The sequence below is a fragment of the Macaca thibetana genome, chromosome 12 (assembly GCF_024542745.1).
Source record: "Macaca thibetana thibetana isolate TM-01 chromosome 12, ASM2454274v1, whole genome shotgun sequence".
In the NCBI taxonomy this organism is placed as follows: domain Eukaryota; kingdom Metazoa; phylum Chordata; class Mammalia; order Primates; family Cercopithecidae; genus Macaca; species Macaca thibetana.
Window position 1 is genome coordinate 99,414,194 of NC_065589.1, and position 25,183 is coordinate 99,439,376.

General features: G+C 36.9%; 1 protein-coding gene across 2 annotated transcripts in view; it reads right to left on the bottom strand.

Moving 5' to 3' along the window:
• ARHGAP15 (Rho GTPase activating protein 15) overlaps positions 1-25,183 on the bottom strand; it is a 629,043-nt gene that overhangs the window by 221,770 nt on the left and 382,090 nt on the right. For both annotated transcript variants that reach the window (XM_050751741.1, XM_050751742.1), the window contains exon 10: positions 15,062-15,160. In XM_050751741.1, coding sequence (XP_050607698.1) covers positions 15,062-15,160 — 99 coding nt within the window. The remainder of the gene's footprint in view (positions 1-15,061; positions 15,161-25,183) is intronic.

Genomic DNA, 25,183 nt, shown 5'->3' on the forward strand with positions numbered 1-25,183 from the left:
TTTATAAAGGAAAGATGTTTAATTGACTCACAGTTCAGCATGGCTGGAAGGCCTCGGGAAACTTACAATAATGGTGGAAGGCGAAGGGGAAGCAAGGCACCTTCTTCTCAAGGTGGTAGAAAGAAGTACCAGTGAAAGAGATCTATAAAGCCATCAGATCTCGTGAGAACTCACTTTTATGAGAATAGCATGGAGGAACCAGCCCCACAATTCAATTACCTCCACCTGGCCTCTCAACTGACATGTGGGGATTATGGTGATTACAATTCAAGAATAGATATGGGTGGGGACACAAAGCCTAACTCTATCAGGCTCACCGGAGAGATAAGAGGTGTCAGATGGAGCCAGTGACGTATACACAAACAATGCCACAAGTCTTAAGTCTTCCGCAGTAACTCAACCTAAGGTTTATTGGCCTTAGCTGGTGATGCACGGTTTTGAACTATGGCAGACTTATGAGGTCTTAGATTTCCAATCTGCTCTTAAGTTTTAAAACAAACCTTAATAAAGGCAATTACACCAGAAACAAATGCATTTCTATTAATTCACTGGCCAGAGTATCAAAAGAAAGCAATAACATTATTTCCGTTAAGAGCAAAGTGTGCTACAGTCAAAACCCCTTGAGAGGAGGAGGGTAGGAAGCTTGGAAACACAGCATGCTTTTAGAAGTGTCAGTGAGACTCCCTTTTCCCTTTTATCAAATGAAACAAAACAAAATCCTCTTTCCTGGTGCTTGAACATACTCTAATAGAGACAAATTATTGATACCTTTTAAAACAGTTATGCTCAAGGTAATACTCAAAAGTGTGAATAAGGGTATCTGAACATCAAGCTGGGGTATAAATGACATTCCTGGGGCAGGTGTGCCAGAAGGAGAGTATCAGAGGTCAGACAGGGGCTCAAGGTGACATCATGGAGTAATGTAACCACACAGCAAAGAAAAAGAAGGAAGGAAGCAAATGCACTGTTCTCCTTCAGATCCCGTATTTTTCCCCATGAGAAATTAAATGAACAGGTTCACACATGTCTTGTTTTCAGGGTTTCAGAGTTCTTCCAACTTTAACCATGTTACCTGCCAACATTTGTTAAAAAATCTTGTCATAAAAATGAAACTAAAAATTTACTGTCTTTCAACATTCAACAAGTGAAAAGCATTCCCCTGCTCATCATCCTGTCACTCAGGGCAGTGATCAGAAATGATTCAGGAATTTATTTGAGTAGAAAGGTCTGTTTTCATTCTAATGTGTCATTGTGTGTTAGAAATGCTAGACAAGAAGAAACTTCAAGAAAGTGAAAAAATTAAAAGTGAAGTTGTTGTTCATAAAATAGTCGTTCTGTGCAATCTCCAATAATTCGAGTTAAGCAGGAGCACTGTGACCTGTTTTTGTTTGAGTTTTTTGGTAATGGAAGTTTGGGGAATTAATTTAGAAATGCGTGGAATTTAAAATGTTCTTTTAACTTTCTCCTCTACCCAATGCATTGCCCATTTGGTGTATATATGCAATATCTTTTTAGATGTTAAAAGTTACCACATTCTAGTCTGTAAATATATGGGAAAATATGGTCAAACTGTATTATTTTGACCTGTGATTTTGCTGTAAAGTCCCTGGTGATTGCTTTTGCATGTGGTACTCTAATTGTTGGCTGCTCAAGAGTCTACAGTACGTCTATAAAACTACTTTAAGTCAAGAATAGTTGATTTCTAGCATTAAGTCACTTGCTATCCTAATAACTTTCCCCTTTATGTATCTTTCCATTAGTTTACCTAGTAAGAATAATTGTTTTTTCTGCTCTCATCCATAAAAAACTTGTGAAAAGGAACCTTACTGGTGGGAAGGAATTTGAATGGAAAACATGGACATACATGTATCAGACCAAGGATTTGAAGATGAACATTATACGTGAGGAAACATTACAAGAAGCTTTTACTATATTAGTTTTTCCAAGTCAGTGTTCCAAGTCAGTCTTGGATTATGTGTGAAAAGTAAGAACTCTATACTATAACAGGTGCTGGCAGGAAATTCCCATTAAAGCTTATAGAAGTTATGCCTGTAAAGTCTTGGCATCTGAGAAAATTCTCTCATAAGAATGCATTATGCATCAGATATTTTTCTCACTAGAGAAACAATGTGAGGCTGTAACTACTTAACAATATTCCCAGTCACTATTTTGTTAACACCATCCCTTGGTGATGCCATCTGTGGTGACCTTGTCCTATATGGAAAGTACATATCAGCCTTCATTTCAGCATTGTGAACGTACATTGTCTCCTGTATAAAACAATAGAGATCTTGATCTTAACATCTGTCTGTCCATTCAAAGCATAAACTTGAAAGTACTTTTTTTTTTCCCCAGTAAAGTCATTGGATTTATACTAATCCATCCACATTCTGAAGACTGACTCTTAATATGAAACATGACAAATGTTTATGAGATCTTGCTGGAGTTAAGAATACAAACTATGAAGTATCAGGTAGTAATTAATGTAGGATTTTATTCCATAGTGTTGGTATGTATGCTGGAAAGCACTAACATTATGTGTGGCTCATAGTGGGTGCTTAATAAATGTCATCTTTGTTACACAATATCTGTATATCCACACCTTCAAAGATTTATAATGTAACTCTTAGAACATACGATGGCTTACCTTCAAGTTAGCAGGTTAGGCCTTTTTCTCTGATCAAGCTCAATTTTCTAGCTTATTAATTGTAGAGGTCAAAATATTCTTTGATTGAAGTTTGCATGTTGGATACAACTGAAGAAAAAATTCTTTTCTCTTACCCTATAAACCTACTATTTACAAAGAATTTGATTCAAATCCAAGGGTTAATTTGGATTTAAAACACTAATCAAGTTAAGGACAGAGATAAATTTACATCACAGTGAGTGCTAGAAAAAGCCCACTGAAAATGATTGAGCGCCTGTATACATCCAGATGTATGCATCCATATCCAGATTTGTAACTACACCATGAATCAGACAATACTCGCTTACCTTTTAGTGTATTTAAAACTATAAATACTAATGTATATAAAGCTATAATTACATTTATATTTACAGTCAATATGCTTTTCATATATTCATAAATATATCTTTGGTAAAATTTCCTCCATTAGGATATTAAAGCTACCTTCCAGAACAGAACACACACACACACACACACACATACACACACATACACACACACACACACACAGAGCGTCAACCCAGGCAATATGCCAAAGTGTAGCCTCTGTGAAAAAGGTTTTGCTTCAGGGCAATAGCAAACTAACTCACCACCCTGCTGCACTGTCCACTCCTCACCACATTGTTCTTTGCTGTATCCTTAACTTCCCCTCCTACAGTGAGGGAACATTTCTTTGGACTGTTTTATTGCCAATACATTTTTTACTTTGTATCATGAAATGAAACAAGGGACTGGTTTCATTAGAAGGAGAGGTAAACAGAGCATTAATTAAATTTGCTGATGATACTAAATTGGGAGGAACTGTGGACATCTGTGAGGACAAAAGAATCATACAAATGGACTTAAGGAGTTTAGAAATACGAGCAGGAAATAATAAAATGAGATTCAGCTTTAAATAATGCAAGCTAATACATTTGGGAGAAGATAATCAGAAACATGGCTATTCAGTGGATGGTAGATGCCTGGAAAGTGGTGATGGTGAAAGATACCTAGGGGGTGATAATGGGAAAAATTATACACAAACTTACAAGGAAGTAGGCACAATGCCTGAAGGTTTATATATAAAAGAGCATAATTTTTTGAACCAGAAAGTGGATAGTGCTATTCTTATGACATTGGTAGGTCTCAAAAGCATCAAATTTGGCTTTAGTTAGTCGAATCCCTTAGGTTTATGAAACAATTTAACATTATTTGTTGAGAGACTGGTTTCTCCCTATTAAAAATGAGAAAGTATGTTTTGTCTGAAACCTGTATTGGACACAAGGGTCGTTGCCCTATTTCTGTCTTATCCTATTCTAGATTATTACAAATATGGTATCCCATACTGGTCTAGATATATATCATGCCCACTGGAAAAACAACAATAACAACAACAAAACAAACAAACAAAAAACAAAGAACAAAACCCTTACTTTCACTTTTAAGGTAATTTCTTTACATTCTGGATAATATGATTTTACATTATGTTTAAAGAGACATTTAATCATTGTCTCTTCTAGCAGGTCACTGAATCTTCAATCTGTAAGCTTTGTTTCTCTAAGGATAGATGCACGGATGAGTGGATAAACAGAAAGCTTGGATAATATCTGTCTCTTCATCCATGTAATCATCCTTTATGAATTGAGGCCCTATCGTATGCCAGGTATAGTGGCTAAGCACTATGGGGATGGCATGAGCCAGCCATAATTCCCAGACTCAAGGACTCGCACTCTTGATGGGGAAACAGATAATGAAACTAGCCATTATAGTCCCAGGCGATAAGGGGTCTATTAGGGAAAGCAAAGATGTCACTGGAATATTGTGGAGGAAGGGCCTAACGATGTTCAAGAAGTCATGGTGGGATGGTTATGGATTTAAGTTAGAGAATATTTCTTGGAGAAGGTGATTCTTGTGATATTCACAAGAGGATGAATGTGAATTTGGCAGATGGACAAAAAGGGAGAAAGAACAGCATGGGAAAGGAATAGGCCATTGGAAAACTTCATGTAGTTGGTATTCCTGGAGCATAGAAAGCAGCTTATAAGGATATGAAGCTGAACAGTAGACAGAGGTCATATGCTTATCCTTTTTTATGGGGGTAATTAGTGTGGAATTTTGTTTATCCTTATGAGATCAAGGAATCATTGGAGGATTCTAAGAGGGGATAACACAATCTTATTTGTATTTAAGAGGGATCATTTTGGCAGCATTGAAAAGAGTGGCCTGGGCAGAAATGAGACCAAAGGCAAAGACCTCCTTAGGCAATTTATCTCAAAAGGAAGTATGGAGGCCCAATCAAGGTCACAGAAGGTGAAAGGAAGAACCAGATATAGAGATAGTAAGAAAGTGGAGCTCATGAGACTTGGTGAATGATTCTGTCTGTAATGAGAGAGAAGAATCTAAAATGTCTAACATATTTCTTTCTAGAGCAATGGGGAATATAGGTTGTGATGCTATGGGCTGAGTTAAGAAATAAAATAGGAAGAACATATTTTTGGGAAAAGTGATGAGTTTAGTTCAAAAAAGCTCAGTTTGAGGATCCAGAGGAAAATTCAAGAAGGGTTGTTTCTAGACCATGGGTTTGAATGGAGAAAAAAAAAACAGCTTGAGTAATTATTTGCATATAGGAGCTCTGAAGTCATTGAAAGGCTCATTGAAGCTTTAGGTATAATTGAGATCACCCTGAGAAAACCAGTAGCATGAAATGTCAGAGTCAATAATCAAATCCAGAGGAAATGAATGTTTCTTATGCTGTCAAACTCTGGGCCAACCACATGGACTCCAATATTAGACTATGCAATATCAAATACATGGTCAAATGCCTACCTTCAAGACAAAAGAAAGACAAGAACTCACGGTTGTGACAATACCATCTGTTAGGTGTACAACTGTTCTATAGGGAGACTAAAGAGTTAGCCATCCCAAACTGTCAGAAAATGCAAAATATAACAAGAACAACATCATTTTAAAAGAAGAAAGACAACAGTCCAATTTTAATAACATTGGTATATTCAAAGTCTTTATAGAGCTTTTAATAGCATCAGCAGAGTGTAACTTTTTTTTCTGCTAGGAAGTAAATTTGGAGAAAATGAAATCAATATCCAATAGCAAAATCATGTATTCTGTCTTCATTAACTTCAAATTGATAGATCCTGTGTATTGACCATATATTTCTTATTTTAATTCTTTGACAGTCCCTATCAACTCAAAAAAATTATCATCCAAATAAAAATTTGCTGAGAGGTACATGGAAAACAAACAATGAATCAAGAGGGTGATATATTCAGAGGGAAGTAAACTAATACAAAACAGCACTAACATGGCATTCCAAGTCTGAATTAAAGGAAAAGATGTGGGGCTCAACTTGCTGTGTGGTTACGGGAACTGAGCCTAAGCCTGACCATTCTCAGGCATGTCAATTACAAGTCATAGTTACCATTCAGTTACTTGATTAAAAACAGCAGGCTATTGGAATTGAAACAATGACTAATGGGATATGACTTCCTCTGATGAAAATGAGTAGAGAATGGATATTTTAGTAGTTGCTGATGGTTAACTTAAATGGAGTATCCAAAAATTGATGAAAATAAAATCATTAAGGAAACCTAACTTCAATTGTTTAGCATAGCTGGGTATTGATAGAAAGAATGGTACCTTATTGAACAATATGATATACTCTTATCAGAAATGAACTTGTTTAAATGTTTAAAAAGTGGATTTGCAGACCATGTTATTCTCTGAACTGCTTTCATCCAACAACTATTGGTGATTGATCTTTTTATAGTATCAACTATATGCATGGGCAGCAATGGTGTGAAACTCTCCAATGAGGATTTAAGCAATGTTGAATATAATTTATCTGATTATACACCATTTACTGAGAATTCATTATGTGTTAGGTACCATATGAGAAGTTGGCTTATACATGAAGGAGCACATCATGTACTTAATGTAATATTTTAAATATTTTTCTTCTATAAGATATACTTACACCCTATATCTAGGGCATTATTATTTTCTTAAAAAAGAGTGTGTATTTACATATTGGATCTCTGGTCTACTATAACCTCAAGAATTCTTCCAGCATTATCATTTCAGAGCTATTTTGGTTTTGCAGAGTTAGCTTTTTTCCTCAAAGTGTCCAGCCCTTGATTTTTCCCAATTGATTTTTCTTTTTTTTTTTCTGAACCGAAAATAGGAAGTGGCTTGAAAAGTATAAAATCAGGCAAAGAGAGATAAAACAAGAAAATAAATGATTATTTTGAACCCAAGAAAAACATCTTTAACTGTATAGTCTACTAGTCTGTAAGATAACCTCCCAAAGAATTTAGAGGAATCTCTAAGACATGAGTCTTTCAAGGAAATGGGTGAAAAGTTCTAAATATCCTGTACAAAAAATACGTCTTGTTCATTCATACAGACCACTGCAATTATTTCACCTGGAATCTGTATGTCTCTTTTACCATATATGTGTAGACTAATTGATTAATGCTTGAATCGAGCACACAATTTGAAAGCATAAAAATTCCTTGGAAAATGTCATTTTTTTTTCATATAAACTTTAAAAAATAACATCACTCATTAGGAAACCCACAAAGGAGTATAATATTTGGGTTTCATTTATAGCTTCCTGAATTAATTTGACTTCTTAATTATCATTAATTTTTAAGCCCTAAGGAAATAACTACACAAATATAATGTATAGATTCTTTTTCTACCTGTAAACAACAAATTATTTCATAAAACAGAGTGACACTGTTGTGAAAGTTGATTATTTTAAATCAATCAGTTCACATTATGTGACAAGAATCAAAACATTTGTATTGAAAAGCTACAAATCAGTTTTTGAATGCTAGGGCAAAAAAAATCTGAAAATCTCTGACTGCATTATTATTATTATTATTATTATCATTATTTTTGCTTCTGCTTTTTGAAAACCTGAAAGCTTTCCAAATGCATGCAATTTTTTTCAAATTTTGTAAACATTTGCTTCTAGGCTAAAACATCCTGCTAACTTTCAGCCAAGATTATTTTTATGGTTGAACTATTAACTTCTGCATATAGGGCCTTGTAATGGGAAAATTCCCAGTCCTAGAACTCCCGTTGTGTAAATGACACCACTATAGGCTATTTGAGAGTATTGCATCTTGGTAAGTTGAGGTGTTGCATTATTTAAATTCCCCATCCACAATAAGAAGCTAATTTCCTAGGGTCTTAATTTTGGCTCTGTTCCTTCCAGCTGACTCCAAGGGAAAAGTATGTTAAGAACCTAAACTTTACATTGGGGGTGAGGTTGGAAATTAGACTCAGGCTGTATCTGGGAAGAGACATTATTTATTCTGATGCATTGTGGATTTTAAAGTGTGGGAATATCCGCTGACTGATTTGACCAGAGCCACAACGCTGTATTTCTTAGATAGCCTCTCTGGTTGTTGAACTGCACATTTATTCCTACATTAACTGCTGTTATGTTTAAGCTTTCTTTTTGATAATAAGACTGTCATGTATTGCTAGACATAAACTCTGTTAAATGTCACTAATAAATACAGTGAATTAATCAATAACCGGTTCTGTATACAGAGTTTGTGAACATTCAATGCATGCCATAAATTGCAAAGTTTAAGTTTCAAGCATTTTCTTAAGAATGAGGAAGTTTCTCTGGAACAGCAAAGCAGGTATCAGGTACCTATGGCAGAGATGGCAATGTGTTCACTAGTTTATCTTCTCTTTCTGACAGACCTCACAAACATGTTCTCTTATCCACATTTGTTTTCTTAATTGCAAAATACAGCTTTTCCCCCGCCTCTCCACCTTGTCATCTCTGATTTCTTTTGGTTGTCTTTTCCTAGTTTCTCCTTTATACTCTTGCTGGCTGTTTCCTGTTTATTCTTTTTTGATTTTGTCTTCCCCTCGAGTCCTAAATGTGGCTTTCTTACAGACACAGAGGCCCCAGCGTGACTACCCCAAAGAGCCCATTCCAGCTTGGACCCAGCACAACACTATGCTGTCAGGAAGGTGGCAGTCCTTGTGGCTGCATTAAAACAAAACAAAACAAAACACAAAACACCAAAGCACTAAACTGGTCTTAATTTTAACTCAGAAAAGCCAAAGAGATTCACTGCAAACATTCTCGGAGCTTCTTTGAAGATCATGTCCATTGTAAATGCATGCGGATGCCTAACCTAAGGCATGAAAGCAAACACTTAAAAACAACAACAACAAAAAAAGGTCAGTGACCTCAGAAACATTTTCGTTCCGTCCACAAATATTCTCCAGGGAAAAAGAAAAAAGTGCTTATCTTGTACTCTTTTTTTTTTTTTTTTTTGGAGCATGTAATTTTTATCAGTTTGTTTTGTTTTTGTTACTTTTTTTCACTCACTGCTTATAAAACTAGCAAGCAGAAGTCTCCCTGGAACAAGACAGAATCATAAAAGTTTTCAAGAATCTCGTCACAAACTAAACAGTACAAATTGCACATTCTTCATGGAAGTATCAGCCTTTAGTGCGTGCCTGGATCCAACTATCATAGATTATCCCAAAGTGGGAAAGAATGAACAGTGTAAAATTAGCAGAACTGGGAGCAGAGCTTGTCTAGGGAAGGCAATATGATCTGCAGTTTTGGGGCCTGGATTCAAAGGCAACGGGCAACAACTATGTAAAGTTGGATTTTTCCAAGTAAGCACTCGGTAGGATCTCAAGAGGCTGACTGGTGCACTGGATCAAATATCAGGGAAATTATGTTAACAACTACAATGCTTGCTACAATACTGTACAATGTGCACTGTACAATAGCTGTACTATCATCATGCCTGTTATTTATATAACATACACACATGCATCTGCGAATGCAACATGTATATGGCAAATATTCATATATGTATTTACATGCCATGTTTTTAATTTTTGTTAGATAAGTATATTCCTGAGTTGAGTTAGGTGTCCAGCCACTCTTTTTCATGATATTAACACACATATCCAAATAGTCACAAAATTAAACAGGTTTCATTTATAATGTCACAGGCTTGTTAATTTGAAATTCTCTCAAACTTCAACTAACAGTAAAGGAATTACCAAAAAAGAAACGGTTAAGGTATAATAATAATTTTAGCCATCCTTTTTCCAAGTTGCTATAATCTACCCAAAGATAACTAATTGTTCAAAGTAAACATTCCACTCAGACCACAAAAGGAATCCATTACACAAACATATAATTCACAGTCATTTTTAGTGGGTTGTAAACAGTTTGGAATGAGCATAAAATGGGACAAAAATCAAAGTGAGCATTTTGAAATGAAAAAGTGTTTGCTACAAAAGGTCAGTCCCTTTGCTTGGCAAACTATGTAGAAAAGCCTGGGAAAATGCTGATCACACAAGCAATGAGGGAATTTTAAAGCCAACAGCCTCCTTGTTTCTTTAAACAGACATCGGAACCTATAACTGGATCCTGTCAAACAAACGACAGCAAAAAAATATAACAGCTGCTAAGAAGGCAAGTTGAGAGATAAAGTTTTTGAGGCTAAGGACCTTCTCAGAAGTAGACTAAAGGTCTTTCTTAAATCTTTAAGCAAGGTTATGGATCCCAGGGTGGCTTTTAGGCACCAAGTCAAATATGCAACTTTGTGTACCATTCCTGTCATAGTATTTCGTGTTCCAGAAAAAAGACAGAAAGGGCAAACTTCTTGTTGATTAGCATCTGCTGAAGCATTCTGCAAAGTTGCTTATACCTGGAATTATCACATTTGAAAAGCATGATTTCATTTGAAAAAAATTGTGGTCAAAAGCATGTGACATACCATTTGTCTTCCTAATCCTTTTTAAGTGTATAGTTCAGTGATTTTTAAGTATATTCACATTATTGTACAATAAATCTCCAGGTATCATTTTATTGTTTTAAAATAGTTTGGGTGCATATTAACCAGAACCGGGAATCATGAAGGAAGTATGAGTTAAGACATATTCCAAATGATGAGCGCCAATCTAAATTATATTACAAACTTAAGAAAATTAATGTTATTGCCTTAAAACCAAATGTATTTTGGATGCATAAAAATATGCACCAATTTTTTTGTTCACCAATTTTTTTGTGCACCAAACATATTTTGGATGCATAAAAATATGTGTAGGGTAGAAATATGCCCATTCATCTAGTTAACCCTACTCTTACATAAAATATGTATTTGGCAAAATGCATATTTCATATTATTGAGTAGAAATATGACTGGTTCGCCACTTAAGGCATGTCCTTTTAGATCTCACACCAAAGAACTCCCTATATTACATAGTCACAATGTGTCAAGAAAATAACCTGCAAAATAAGGCAAAATTAAATGTCTCCTGGTTTCATAACGAAGATAAAGCCAGACAAATATATGTTTATTGTTCAGGGATGATTATATCATTTTTAAGCACACATAGTTCCCTGCTTTTTATTATTGTCATGGTTCTTCTGTCTTGTAGGATCTGTTCTTTCCTCTCATAGTACTCATCACAGTTTATGCTAACATACATAATCGTGTATGTCTGTTTAATGTCTATCTCCTCTGTATTATCAACTGGTAACACAGAAGATGACACACAGTAGGTACTCAATAGCTATTTGGCTTTGATTACTTCATTTAACCAATATTTATCGAGTGCTTACAAGGTGTCGTGTGCTGTATAAAGCTTCTTTCCAAATAATGAACCTCAACAAAGGATAGTCAGTTACATGCTTGGCATAAAAAGAACTATGAATTAAGGTCTTACTACTTGTTACACCAGTTTAAAATATATACTTTGTTTAGTTCAGGTCTCCTAGGCCCTTGTATCTGACAGACACAGGTGATCATATTTTTAAGTAAGCAATTTCTACACATATGTCATCATAAACTACACAAAGTGTTCTATAACATAGTGAAAAATGAACTTCTCACTGCTTACATCTACTGTATGTCACAATGCCTTCCTCTACATCAAACTTTCCCAACCCATGGCCCAGGGATTTGAATGGAGCCCAACACAAATTCGTAAGCTTTCTTAAAGCACTATGAGATTTTTCTGCATTGTTTAAAGCTCATTAGCTATTGTTAGCATTAGTGTGTGTAATGCTATGCGTAGCCCAAGACAATTCTTCTTCCAATATGACCCAAGGAAGCCAAAAGATTAGATACCCCTGCTGTACATGCTTGTTTCCTCAAACCTCCAAAACAGTGTCAGATGATCTCATGCTTTTGGTCATTGTACCCAGGATATGAATTAAGAATTAGCAGAACCATGTTTTAATATTTTCACAGAAATTACTTTGTAAAAGAAACACAAGTTGAGCTTTTCATTGGCTAATTATGATTTCTCAGATACATGCTCTTCAACCATAAAGGCAAGGCAAGGGGAAGGAACCAGTTGGAAGAGCTTTAAAGATTAACATGCTCCTTAAGAGTTTGTCTTCCAAACTTTGCTTGTATTTTCAAGGCTCAGCAGACAATGTCAGAAACCACAGAAATCAATTTAATCTAGTTATAACAGTTGGTGACAAGGAGAATGCTCTGGCAGTTTCGAGTAATAAAGAGAACCAAATCAAGATAAGGAAACGTACTAAACAAGTTATTAGCTAAATTGGTTTACATTCAGTTTATTAATAGATTTTCTTCTAGGCACGTACAAAAGTTGCAAAATTTAAAATGTAATCACCTTACCAGGGATGAATAAAGAATGCATCTCGTGCCAAGTACTGGGTAGAATTTCCTTGGAGAGATTACAGAAGTGTGAGCAATTTGGCTATGTTCGATGCAAACAGGTAAGACAAATAACTGACTGACTGACTGACTGACTGGATGGATAGATGAATGAATGAATCAATAGTGAGATCTGCCTTCCTGAAAATGTTTCATTTTAAATCATCCATCTAATAAGCATTTTAGAGACATAGCCACAATTTGTAGATGATTTTTTAAAAGGAGTAAAAAATAATCACAAGAAAAAAAGAGAGAGAGACGGAAACAAATCTTTTTTATAACAGCCAATGTGCCGATGTAGTGAGTATCAAGACCATTTCCCTAAGACTGTGAGAGTAAACACACAGTTTTCATTAAATGTTCCTTTCCCATAACTGGTTCATCAGCATTTCCCATGACTCTGCAGTTGAGTTTCTTGGCTGGGAGAGTATCTGGCCATTAGAAGGAGGGATCCAGATATGCTGAGTCCCAGCCATGCTGAGAGACTTGGCACCTTTATATGCTACTTCCTAATACCAACCCCAGCATAAAATGTCATCAGAAGCCTGCATAAACATTGGACCTAGATTCACATAAATTATTTCTGTCCTGAAATGCTTTATGCCAGAATTTCGTAAAAACAACACTTTGAGTAAATAGAATTGGTGTATAAATATAAGAATATTAATCCAACAAAATGATCATAGAAAATTATAATCAAAAGTACACACTTGTAAATCTTGCAATGATGTGAGAGGTTTATCTTGTGCTTCTTAGTTTTTATTGAATATTTCCATAGGGTTCCTTCAAGCTGATGTTGCCAAAGTGCTTTGAATTATCAGTTGCTTTGTGGAATTGGAAAGTCTTTGAGTTTCATTAAAATGCTTAGGAATTATTTTAATAATCACATGTGTGATTAGCACCTGTTTAGTGCTGGATCTACAAATTCATCTTAAGAGTAAACATAGGGACAATGAAATATAACGCTAGATGTGATTGCTCCAGTCAGCAATAACATTGTCTTATTTTATTAAAAATCACCAACAAAATGCCATGAACTAAAGATATGGTTTCTATTTACAGACATTTTCTACTCTACAATATTATAATATCTGCACACCGCAAGGCTGCATCTAGCAGTTTTTTGTTTTGCCTAGGGTAGAGACATAAATCAAGAGGTACGGAGCGCTTCTTTACACATGCACACATCTTATTATGTGCTTCCCCAACGTCCTATTTGGATTTTTGGTCTAATATAACAATGCTCACACTGTTGGCACTGAGTATTTATAAGTGGATGAAGATTTCCTGAAAATGATGACAATTTAGCTATTGGAAATAATAACATTATAATATTCTCAGTGATCCATTTTGGCTTTAAGTACTTACTAAAGAATATTTATTCCTAAAATATATACTTATAAAATTAAATGAAATTGCAACTTGCAATAAAAACACATTTTTCTCTGAACTCCAATTGACTTCATTTCTCATAGACACTTCTCCCGTGTTCATTCTGCAGTTGCTGCTTTCTACTCTCACTGTACTCTCTGCTCTTCTCTCTGATGTGTTGATATGCTTTCCCCAAAGTCATTCTCTTTATCCACATTCCCTACCCACTCTTCCCCTTCTTGTTATTCTCTCATTCCCTACTGATAGGGGAATAATAGGATCCCAAGGCTGTCCTTACAGTATAATTAAAGTATGAATTTCCAGGAGTTAGAAATTGCAGACCATTTTTATTATGCTTTTATAATAAAGCCAGGTAACATTGAGAGAATTAAAATGGCTTTTTCCTAGCAGATTACTGGGTAAAGATTTTTTCCCCTTGGTTCTATTGTCTTAAGAGACTAGGAGCTGGAAATGGGAATAGGTTCACCAATCCTTTTTCTGAAAACACCTCTATCTTTTACATGATATATATCCCCCTAGATCCTGGGAATATGTTGTAAACTTGTAACAGATGGTGATGAAGCCTCCCATTTTTATACAATACATTTTTTAAGATTCTGCATCTACTATATGTATCTTCCAGGAAAAATGACCTTGAATGAATGAAGTCATAGTTTGAAGGAAAAACACCCCACAGATAGAGTGGAGTAGAAATCATGATTCCATTGGGTTTTGTTTTGTTCCCTTCAGTAAGATGAAATAATTTCAGATGAAAAACAGAATGCTGAAATAGAGGAATCAAAGGTCATCTTTTGAGGTGTGTCTTTTAATTGTTCCTGAAAAACCCGTTAGCGTATTCTGTACTGAACAGAGACGTGTGGAAGGTGGGATATCACTGTCTGCGATTCGGAATGCTATTTGCTTAACTTGGGTAATGTTGGGGGCTTACCAAAAATTGTTCTGGCACAACGTCTACCAGCATGAATGTTAGGAGGGTTCTAACACTGTGAGTGCTGATATTTTATGAATGTTTTATCACTGGCTTGAAAACAAGAAGTTTGCACTTGAATCAACAGTATGTCAGACAGACAAAATATTAAAAAAAAAAAAAAAAGAACATTAGTGAGAATTACTAATGTCCCTATTGTAAAAACAAACTGAAGTTAATAAGAAACTTGATCCTCTTAACCGATTAACACAAGTCAAGTTTTAATTGCATGGCTTCTCATACAAATCGAGTGGCACTGCTAACTTGAGTATTGGTTGTGTAGAGGGTGCAGTAATGGGGGAAACTGCTGCACATTCAGTCACCCACCTCTTTTCTCAACAGCTTCAATGCATTGCTTTACAAACCACGGAACTGTGGAATTTTCACGTTCACACACTTTGTGCAGATGAGAGCCAAAAATTTGATCTGCAAAAGAAACAAAGATGAGCTTCATTAAAATCCAAGCTTGCGTTGTTCTTTAATTTGATTCTGTTTCCATATCCACTGCATACTGAAATCTTCATCTTGCATAGGAATTGATTTTTTTTTTTTTTTTTGCTTTATTTCCAAAGTGTCTATGGCAGACATACGAAGACCACAACTCCCTCCTTTATGGAACAGGATCTTGGCCCCAGAGTGAGAAAACTGACGCTCAGCCATCGATTAGCAGGGATGACTGTGTAAGTTATAGTCTCTCTGGGCCTTAACTTTGTTGTCTATAAAGGAATGACAAAGAATTAAGAAAATTTCCGCAAAATAATTAATCTTAGTGTTTTGGTATACTGGGTGTTTTAGAAGAAGTTTACCAGTTAATGGTTATAAAAATTACAATGTTATCAGTATATTTAGGATATTCGTTCTGCAACTCAATAGTATTTGAGGAGGCAAGTTCTAGGAGACTTGCTTTGAAGTGAATTACTTAGCATTTCACCTGCCTTGAATGCCCTTCCTCTTCTCTAATCTAACTATCACCTTTCCTTTAGGGTTCAGCTCAGATCACACTTTCTCCACTAACCCCTTCCTATCTCAGTTTTGTGTCATCTGTGACATAGGTTCTTTGGAATACCAGATCCTCAGGCTGTTAATAGATGATTCAGGGAAAAGGGCCTGCGAACAAAATGGTTTAGCATCATTAGGTTCTGCAAAGTTAGACAGGTTTAACGTGTATTTATTTTTAGAGCCTGTGATATGCCCATGTGTGCTGTGAATCTCCATGAGGGGTGGAGGATGCATTATCTCCCAAACTTATTTGAGCAACACCCTTTGATTTCAGAGAGCATGTTTCCAGACTAATATTTACGAGAATACCCACTGTGAAATCCGAGCCTAGCCCTCTTGTTTGGAACATGATTGACGCTACCTTACATTGTGTATTTACATTTATAATAAATGGAATAGACTCTCTCAAAGCAGATTCTGAGTGTCTGAATCATCTATGTTTTCAACAGTGCTTAGCACAGACTCTGGCCTGCAGTATTTACAGATAGATGTTTGTCTTTTATAACTGTGGTAAAACACACATAACATAGAATTGATTATTTCCACCATTTTAAAATGTACCATTCAGTGGCATTAAGTACATTCACAATGTTGTGCAACCCTCACCACCATCAATTTCCAGGTTTTGCTATTGAGATAGTATCTGTTTATTACTGATAATGAAACAAATATTTAGTGGGTCCAAGGGCTTCCCATTTCACTCAGAATGAAATCAAAGTCCCCACTGTGACTTATAAGATATTACATTATCTGACCTCCACTAATAAATGGATTTTATTTGGGTCTTCTCTCCCCGTCTTTAAATTTGTAGTAGCCCCACATTGCTGTTTCTCGTGGCTGCCAAGCACTGTTCTGCTGCAGGGACTTTGCATTTTCTTCTTCATGGAACGCCATTGCCTTAGGTCTCAGATCAAATGGTATCTTCTTATTGTAGCCTTTCTTTCCTACCATCCTTTAAAAAAATGGCTCCACTCCATGCCATTCTCTATGCCACTTTCCCAGCCTTACTTTTCTTAGAACACATATCTCCACTTGACATATGAGACTGATACGTTTTCTGCTTAGTTGTTTCCCTTGCTTAGAATGCAAAAGCCAGGAGAGTAGGAGTCATATCTCAACCATTTATTATTGGATCCTGAGTACCTAGACAGTGTTTGGCACATACTAGAAGTTCAATAAACATTTGTAGAATGATGGACTGCAAGACGCCATCTTAACCACCAGTGGAGGTAGTCAATAAATTTTTTAAAGTAAAATTAGATAGAATAATAGATAATGCAGCATAAAATAATGTTCAGTGATATGTATTGTTATAAGGGGATACTCAAAATGGAGTATAGGGAGAATTCAATGAATCATAATTTTCATTTATTTCTTAGGAAAACATAATGGTTTGAATTGCTGACAACCCAGCATGGAGGGAACAATTAAAGCTAAAACACTATTAATAACATACTCCAGGCCGGGCATGGTGACTCACACCTGTAATCCCAGCACTTTGGGAGGCTGAGGTAGGTGGATCACAAGGTCAAGAGATTTAGACCATCTTGGCCAACATGGTGAAACCTGTCTCTACTAACAATACACAAATTAGCTGGGCTTGGTGGCACATGCCTGTAGTCCCAGCTACTCAGGAGGCTGAGGTAGGAGAATTGCTTGAACCCTGGAGGGAGAGGTTGCAGTGAGCTGAGATCGCGCCACTGCACTCCAGCCTGGCAACAGAGTGAGAGTCTGTCTCAAAAAAAAAAAAAAAAAAAAAAAAAAAAAAAAAAAAAAGAAAAGAAAAAAGAAAGAAAATACTCCAATGTGGAAATGCAGAAATGTGCATTTTTATCCAAGTAATAGAAAGCAGCTCAAAACACATGGACATAGTATAGAGAAGTGGGAAATAATAATGGGCGTTTGCTTTGAATACTTTGGTCAAGTAACAATGACTTGTTCAAAACACTGTGTAACCACTCTAAGAACGAATGACATAAAATATTAGGTAGCAAAAAATAACCCAGTAGATCAGATCAAATGATTTACATTGTCTGGAGATTACAGTCAGGAAGAAGAATTGCTATAAAGTAAAAAACCCATTAATTGGTTTTATTACTCAAACCAATTTCACAAATATTATCTTCTATCTTCACAGCAATGAGGTAGGCATATTGAGTTGTAAAAACAGTATCAAGAAGTTTGTAATATTATGGGGGCTAATAAAAGTATTCAAAGAATATACAAAAAAAGAAAATAGCAGGTGTCATAAAAGGTACTGAATGCTAAGAAAAATGTCCTTTAGTATAAGGTCTTTTTGTGTCATTTAGTGTAGATGTAGTATGCAGTGTGTGTATGTTTGTACAACAGAGAGTGGGAGACAGAGAGTGTTAGGAGAAATTGTTTTGTTTTTGTTTTTGACAGGTGGATATAAGAAGATACAGAAAAGAGCATTCCAGGTCTCTTTTATTCATTTAGTTGTTTGCAAAAGAACATCTTGAATGACTACACTCTGTTTAGAGCTAGGAAAGGCACTGATAATATAGCAACGAAGACTCATTCCCTATTTTCTAAAACTTTGCCCGGTAGAAACAGTATGTAAGTAAACAGGTAAGAACATTTTATCATGAGAAAACTGTTGTAACTGGGGAAACGCAGAGGCAGTGTGGGAGAATGTGGTGCAGCACCAGACCGGCCTTGAGTGCTTCCCTTCTCTGAATAACTGAATCCTCAAAGATAAGGAAAGACAAGCAAAAGAGGGAACAAAGAGCATTTTGGGAAATGAAAGGAAATAAACAAATGTTTGAATGATGGGAAGAATGATAGGAAGACTGGGGTGTGCTAAGGAAAACATTCACTCTTAGAGAAATCTTGATGTATCAAGTTATAAAAGAGATGGAGGTTATGTTATAAAGCATCTTAAATTTTGCCAGGTAGGTTAAATTATTTGAGAGTGTGCAGATACCATTGATTTTCTACATATAAGTAATTCCTCTCCCACCTTCTTTCTTGTTTTTAGAAGCCACTCATATGACAGAACCTGAAAATCATCTTTATTGATTTTTACCTGCCCTGCAGCTTTGGGTGATTAGATAACTCTGTCAATGAAATGTCTAGAAAAGTGACTCAGGACCATATAGGAAAAGATTTATTCCCCTGAAGAAAAGAAAGGGATATGTAAGAAGTCTTTTTCCTTTTTTTTTTAAATCCATCTTTGAATATCATTTTGCAATGATGTGATACTTGGAGCTATTGCAGCAATCCTGTCACCACGAGACAATGAGTACTAAGAACAGCAGCTAATGTATTAAAAATAAGCAACAAAAACCTGAGACCCTGAAGACATGTCTGAGCTTTTAAACCAACACTAACATACCTTCTCTAGACTTATTTTTATATGAAATAACTCATTTTTAACTAGGTATTCCATTATCTGCAGCCAAAAGCATATGATATGACATTAGGAAGTGATTGTGGTTTTTGAGTAAAATGAGCATTAGAATCATACTCTATTTGAGAAGGTTTACTTGGTAGTACTTTGTAGAGAAAAGGGAGGGTGGGGGGTAATATAGTGGGCAAGATGAAGCACAAGGAGATTAGTTAAACGACCAATGTGATTGCCTAGGAAAGATGTTATGAAGACCAGAATCAGGATAAGGGTGTGATAGGTGTAATCACTGTACACAATCCATCTTGTGTTCTCTGAATTAGATGTATACATTCACCTCCTTTGCCATGGAACCATCTGGTACAACCCACTAGAGTGTGCAGTGTTTATTTTTCCCCATTTCTTTGATATTGGGCTTGGCCAAATGTCTTCTTTGGAATGATGTAATGTGAGTGGAAATGTGTCAGTTCCAGACTGAGGCCTTAAGACGCATTGCAGATTTCTACTCACCCTCTTGCTTCTCTGCTATTGCCAAAGAAGAGCTTCCTTGGGTAGCTACTGCCCCTTCAGCCTGGGCTCCAGAATAAATACATATGGCATAGAACTGAGGCAAACCCTTAATGAAGAGACAAGTCCAGTCAGACCTGCAGCTTAAAGCAGAGCAGTCCAGTCAAGCCTGCACCACAGACACATGAAAAATAGATGCTCCTTTTCATATGCCACTGAGATTTTATGTTTGTTTGTCACGTAGCAAGAGCTTACTCATATAGGTGGTGATGAGTCCAGGTTTTTGGTGAAATATGATCTAAGCTATGCTGTGAGAATGAAAACAAAGAGGATTGGCAGGACATGGAAACTAAAATTGAAGAGTGAACAAAATAGAAAAAAAAGTTCTAAATTTGCTAAGAATGTGGAGTTATGCCTTCAGTTTAATTTCAATCCTCAGGAGGAGTCTCAAAAAAATTACTTTCACCTTAAAATTTAAACTATTTATGCCTTACCAAATTTTATGGCACCACTTCTGCACTCTCTCCAGATGAATCCAATTCTATCCAATTCCATTCGGTGACTCTTTAGTGAACACCTACCATGTGCTCCGTGTTGTAAAGAATGCAAAGATTGCTTTATTCATTCAGTAATGATTTCATGCAGGTTATAGGCTATACACTGTGTGCCAGCCTGAAAATGTAATGATGCACCATCTCCTACAGTTTAGGGGCACAGAATAACTCTCACAGGCAGCTACAACATGATGTGACTAATGCTATTGCAGATATGTGTAAAAATAATAGAGAGGGTTTATTGTTCACTACACTAAGCCAAGCAGAACTCAAAGTACTTCATATATTCTAACATTGAATTCTCACATGCACCCGCAACCCTTTGAGCTTTGATACTATCATCATCTTCACTTTACAGAAGAGGGAACTAAGGCCCAGAGATATCGAGTTATTTTTGAAAGGTCACAGAGCATTAGGCTCTTGGGGGAGGGAGGATGGGGACCTGAACTAAGACAATAAACCTGACATGGCAAGAAGGGGTGATTCAGAGGGATTTGGCAAGTGGGTGTAGCAGGTGAGCCGATCCACCAGGTGAAAGTGACTTCCAAGCTCCTTGCTTGAGTGGAGAAGACAGAGACATAGTTACTTGAGGGTCTTGAGAATGGAAATGGAATTTAGACATTAAGAAAAGCATTTCAGCACTTTGGGAGGCCGAGACGGGCGGATCACGAGGTCAGGAGATCGAGACCATCCTGGCTAACACGGTGAAACCCCGTCTCTACTAAAAAATACAAAAAACTAGCCGGGCGTGGTGGCGGCGCCTGTAGTCCCAGCTACTCAGGAGGCTGAGGCAGGAGAATGGCGGGAACCCGGGAGGCGGAGCTTGCAGTGAGCTGAGATCCGGCCACCGCACTCCAGCCTGGGCGGCAGAGCAAGACTCCATCTCAAAAAAAAAAAAAAAAAAAAAAAAAAAAGAAAAGCATTTCAAATGCAGCAGAATGGTAATGAGAGATAAAGATGAAAAGTGTTCGCTGGATTTGGGCAATTTGAGGATATTAGTGACCTTAAGAAAAATGGTTTCAGTAGAAGAGTGAAACTGAAAGGCAGATAGTTGTCATTAAAGACTTGAAGAGAAGGTGAAGAAATAGAGACAGCAAATAGATTCCTCTTTTTAGAACTTCAGAGGTGAAAAGGCTAGCATATGGGGACTAATTAGTTATAAGAGGAGATGAGACCTGGAGAAGGATTTTGAGTTGTAGTGAATAGGAGAGAATTTCAACTACAGGGTATTTTTTTATTGCCAGGGAGCTGGGTGTACACTGCTGATTATTTTTAGTGGTTATGATGTTGGAAGTGGGGGAGGTACATTACTGCCACTTACTGGGTGGTCCAGGCAAGTGCACCCAGTCCCTCACAAAGGAAAAACTGCCATTGGTGCCTTGGTGAGTAAAGAGAATAGACATCGTAATCCCAGCACTTTGGGAGGCCGAGACGGGCGGATCACGAGGTCAGGAGATCGAGACCATCCTGGCTGACACGGTGAAACCCCGTCTCTACTACAAAATACAAAAAAAAAAAACTGCCGGGCGATTGTAATCCCAGTACTCGGGAGGCTGAGGCCTGAGAATGGCTTGGTGAGTGAGCTGAACTGCACTCCACCTAGACATTCTCAAAAAAAAAAAAAAAAAAAAAAAAAAAACATAGTGAATTTCACTAGATAGAGGGCAAATGTTTGCTTTCCCCAGTTACCAACAAAGCCAAAACTGTTATTCTCACTTACAGCTCTTGAAACTTGCTGTACTCTCCCAAGAAGGTGGGGCTCTGGAGTACAAGAACATAGCATCCCAGGAGAACTTGGTTACATCAAAGGTCACCATGTGCCCCAAGCTTGACCAAAGCAATGCTCCTTCTACAAAATTTAGCATTTGGATACTGAGAGACTAAGGTGATTGTTTCTAGGGATGTGAACTCTAGGCTGCCTACACTTAAACCCTGGGGGCTGGGACAGCCATTTGGGAAGATGCTTATATGCCACAGATGAGTGGACACAAGAACTAGTTTGCAGGAAGAGGCAAATGGAACAGATCCAACTCAACTCCTGACTTTCCAGTGCCTACTCCAGGCACTTTGTATCCTTGCCATGGTGCTTGCCATACCCATGTCATGAGCTCCACGAATACCATGAGATCCCCTCCTACCCATGTCAATAGAACTCTTGAGTAAATTTGTTTATTGCAAGCAAATACATTTGGCAAAAATATGGATGTAGCATTGTCCAAACGTTTCAAGAAAGGGATTATGGTCACAATAGGACCAGGTTTGGCAAAATAGCTCAATGGGATCCACTGCTTACAGATGACACTGGCTAGGAAGAGTATGGTAAATATGAATTGGTTTTGCTGGTCTTGTGTCTATTCTCCTGTCCTCTGGCAAGAACATCCTGAGATTCCCTTGGGGATGGTCCTTTCTCATTTTGCTGCCATTTGTTTTGGGTAGTGGTGATTCCACCTCCTCCATCTCCAGTGACAAATATGCATTTTATCTTCTTGGCCACAGTAATTGATTCAGACATGAACATGTGGCCTGAGCAGATCATGTCAAGTAAATCCTGAGACTTTTTCTGATGTTACTGGGAAAGAGGAACCCTCTTTCTATGACAGATGTTAAACTATGAAGATATGAATCTGATCTTCTAGAAGTTATGCTGCCACCTCTGGAAGAATGGAAAACAGAGCTGAATGATGGAAGACAAATATTTGATAGCATTTTGAACTTCTAAATCCAGTCATACCTGAAGCTATCCCTGTCCCTTGGACTCTTCAATTAAGTAACTCAGTAAATTTCATTTTGACTTTTACAGTTTGGACAAGTTTCTATCATTTACAGTGGAAAAAATCTTGACTACAACATTAGCCGTTGACAGACAATGAATTAGATAATTGAGAAGAGATGATAATGCACATCAGATGGCTTTGCAAAGTCAATAGTGCTATCCAAAGAAAGGAAATCATAGAGATTTAACTACATTGTCATTGTTGAATTTAAGTGCTGTTGTAGGATTGCTCTCCATTTGTAAATCTAATACACCTAGAGTTTCATACACCAAGCAGGACAATTCAATGATAGAAATATATTTGAACCACGGAAACTTCTATCTTAAAATAGTATTAAAAAAAGGGAGGGAGAGAGAAGGCATTCTGTTTTCCAGGCAAGCCTTAATGAACTTTATCCCCTAAATGCCCATGTCTCTTGTCCTGGAACAACATTAAGAATTATTTCTATTCACCTCTTCACTACAAAAAAAAAAAAGGAACACTTCCAGAACCCTGAGTTCCTGACTTCCCACCTATATTCCCATCTGTGTGCTCATTGGCAATCCTTTCTTCCTGTCTTAACAACCATAAAAATATGCATATTATTTAGAAAACAGCTCTTGCTAGGGGAGCCAACATTTTTGGAATCTTCTGCAAATGCCTGTGACCTTGGCCAGTGTGATCATTCTACCTTCATCCCACTGTTTCAGCACTTATAACTGGGGTGGCAGGATATACATTGGTTAGAAAAAAAAATTCATTTTCTGCAAGTTTTCTTTGAAAGCATCCTTTGGTGAGAAAAATAAATAGACCTTCCACATGACTGCCCTTATAAATCATGTTGTTTATATAATGAATTAGTGTTTAACTAGAGAATGGTGGTTTTTAATCTTTAAGCTCTCAAACTTTTGACCGATTTAGTTAGTTCATCAGAATAACCAGGTTAAGTCTTCCAGATTACAAATTAGTTTCATTCTTCCTCATCACTGCTATATGTTTTTTGACAAATTACGGAAAGAACACCCAGTAATGAGATCTGTGTCAGTTAGATTCCAAATGAATCAAAACTACGAGGATAACTGCTCAATAGAGGCAGTTAAATGTTCAAATAATGTGACGGTGTTATCATCATTTATGCAGGAGACAGTCTCCACAGGCTTTTCAAAAGGATGTGACTCTGCTTTCAGGAGAGAGGGCCGTTGCAGAGATTCTAGTAAACTTTAAAAAGGAAGAACAAAGCACCTAGAAGGACACACGCTTGAGGAATACAGAGGGAAGCAGAAAACAATAATGGCAGCCCGAATGGCTCAGTCACAAAAACAAATCAATTATCCAACTATCATGGTAGTGATGTATATTGGTTAAGGTTTCTGGCTGCAAGCAACAGAAAAACATAACAACACTGTGGCTGTGTTAAGCAAAGGAAAGTTTATTTGAATGATGTTGAGGGGTGGAAGTAGGAAGGAAGTCAATGAATTTGTGAGAGGCTAGAGGACCAGTCTTGGAGATATTTCGAAATCAAGATGCTTAGCAGAGCCACGAAATTGAAAGAAGAAGAAAAAGCGACTGTCTTCTAACTCTGGTAGCCGGGTCAGGGTGCTCATTTCATGGCCACCACCAGCATCAGCATTGTCATAGTAACTTCCAATCATCAATCGCTTTAGATTGGAAGTTTCTCTAGATGATGCTTCGTTGATCAGGATTACGTTATAAAAATAATGGGTGGGGAGAGAAAATACAGCCCTCGTAGTTTCTATAGTAGGTACCATTCACTTAGAATTTTTCTCCCACAGAAATGCTACACATACGGGCAGATTATTTCCTAGTAATTTGCTATAATGGAGAGGCAGTGAATATTGGAAGACAAAACAGAATTCAAAACATGGGTGATTTCAGCAATTTAATAATTCCATCTTCTGATTTTAAACTATAGATGACATTTGTTTTTCCTTTTGAGAACTGGTATTCAGCCCAAAACTTTTAGATTGCTTATCAAAGCATGCTGTTTCTGTTTCTACCTTTTTTTTTTTTTTAAAAGACAGAGTCTTACTCTGTCGCCAGACTGGGGTGCAGCGGTGCAATCTTGGCTCACCGCAACCTCTGACTCCCTGATTCAAGCAATTCTTCCTGCCTCGGCCTCCCAAGTAGCTGGGATTACAGGCATGCACCACTATATCCAGCTAAGTTTTGTATTTTTAGTAGAGATGGGGTTTCACCACATTGGCCAGGATGGTCTCGAGCTCCTGACCTCGTGATCCACCTGCCTCAG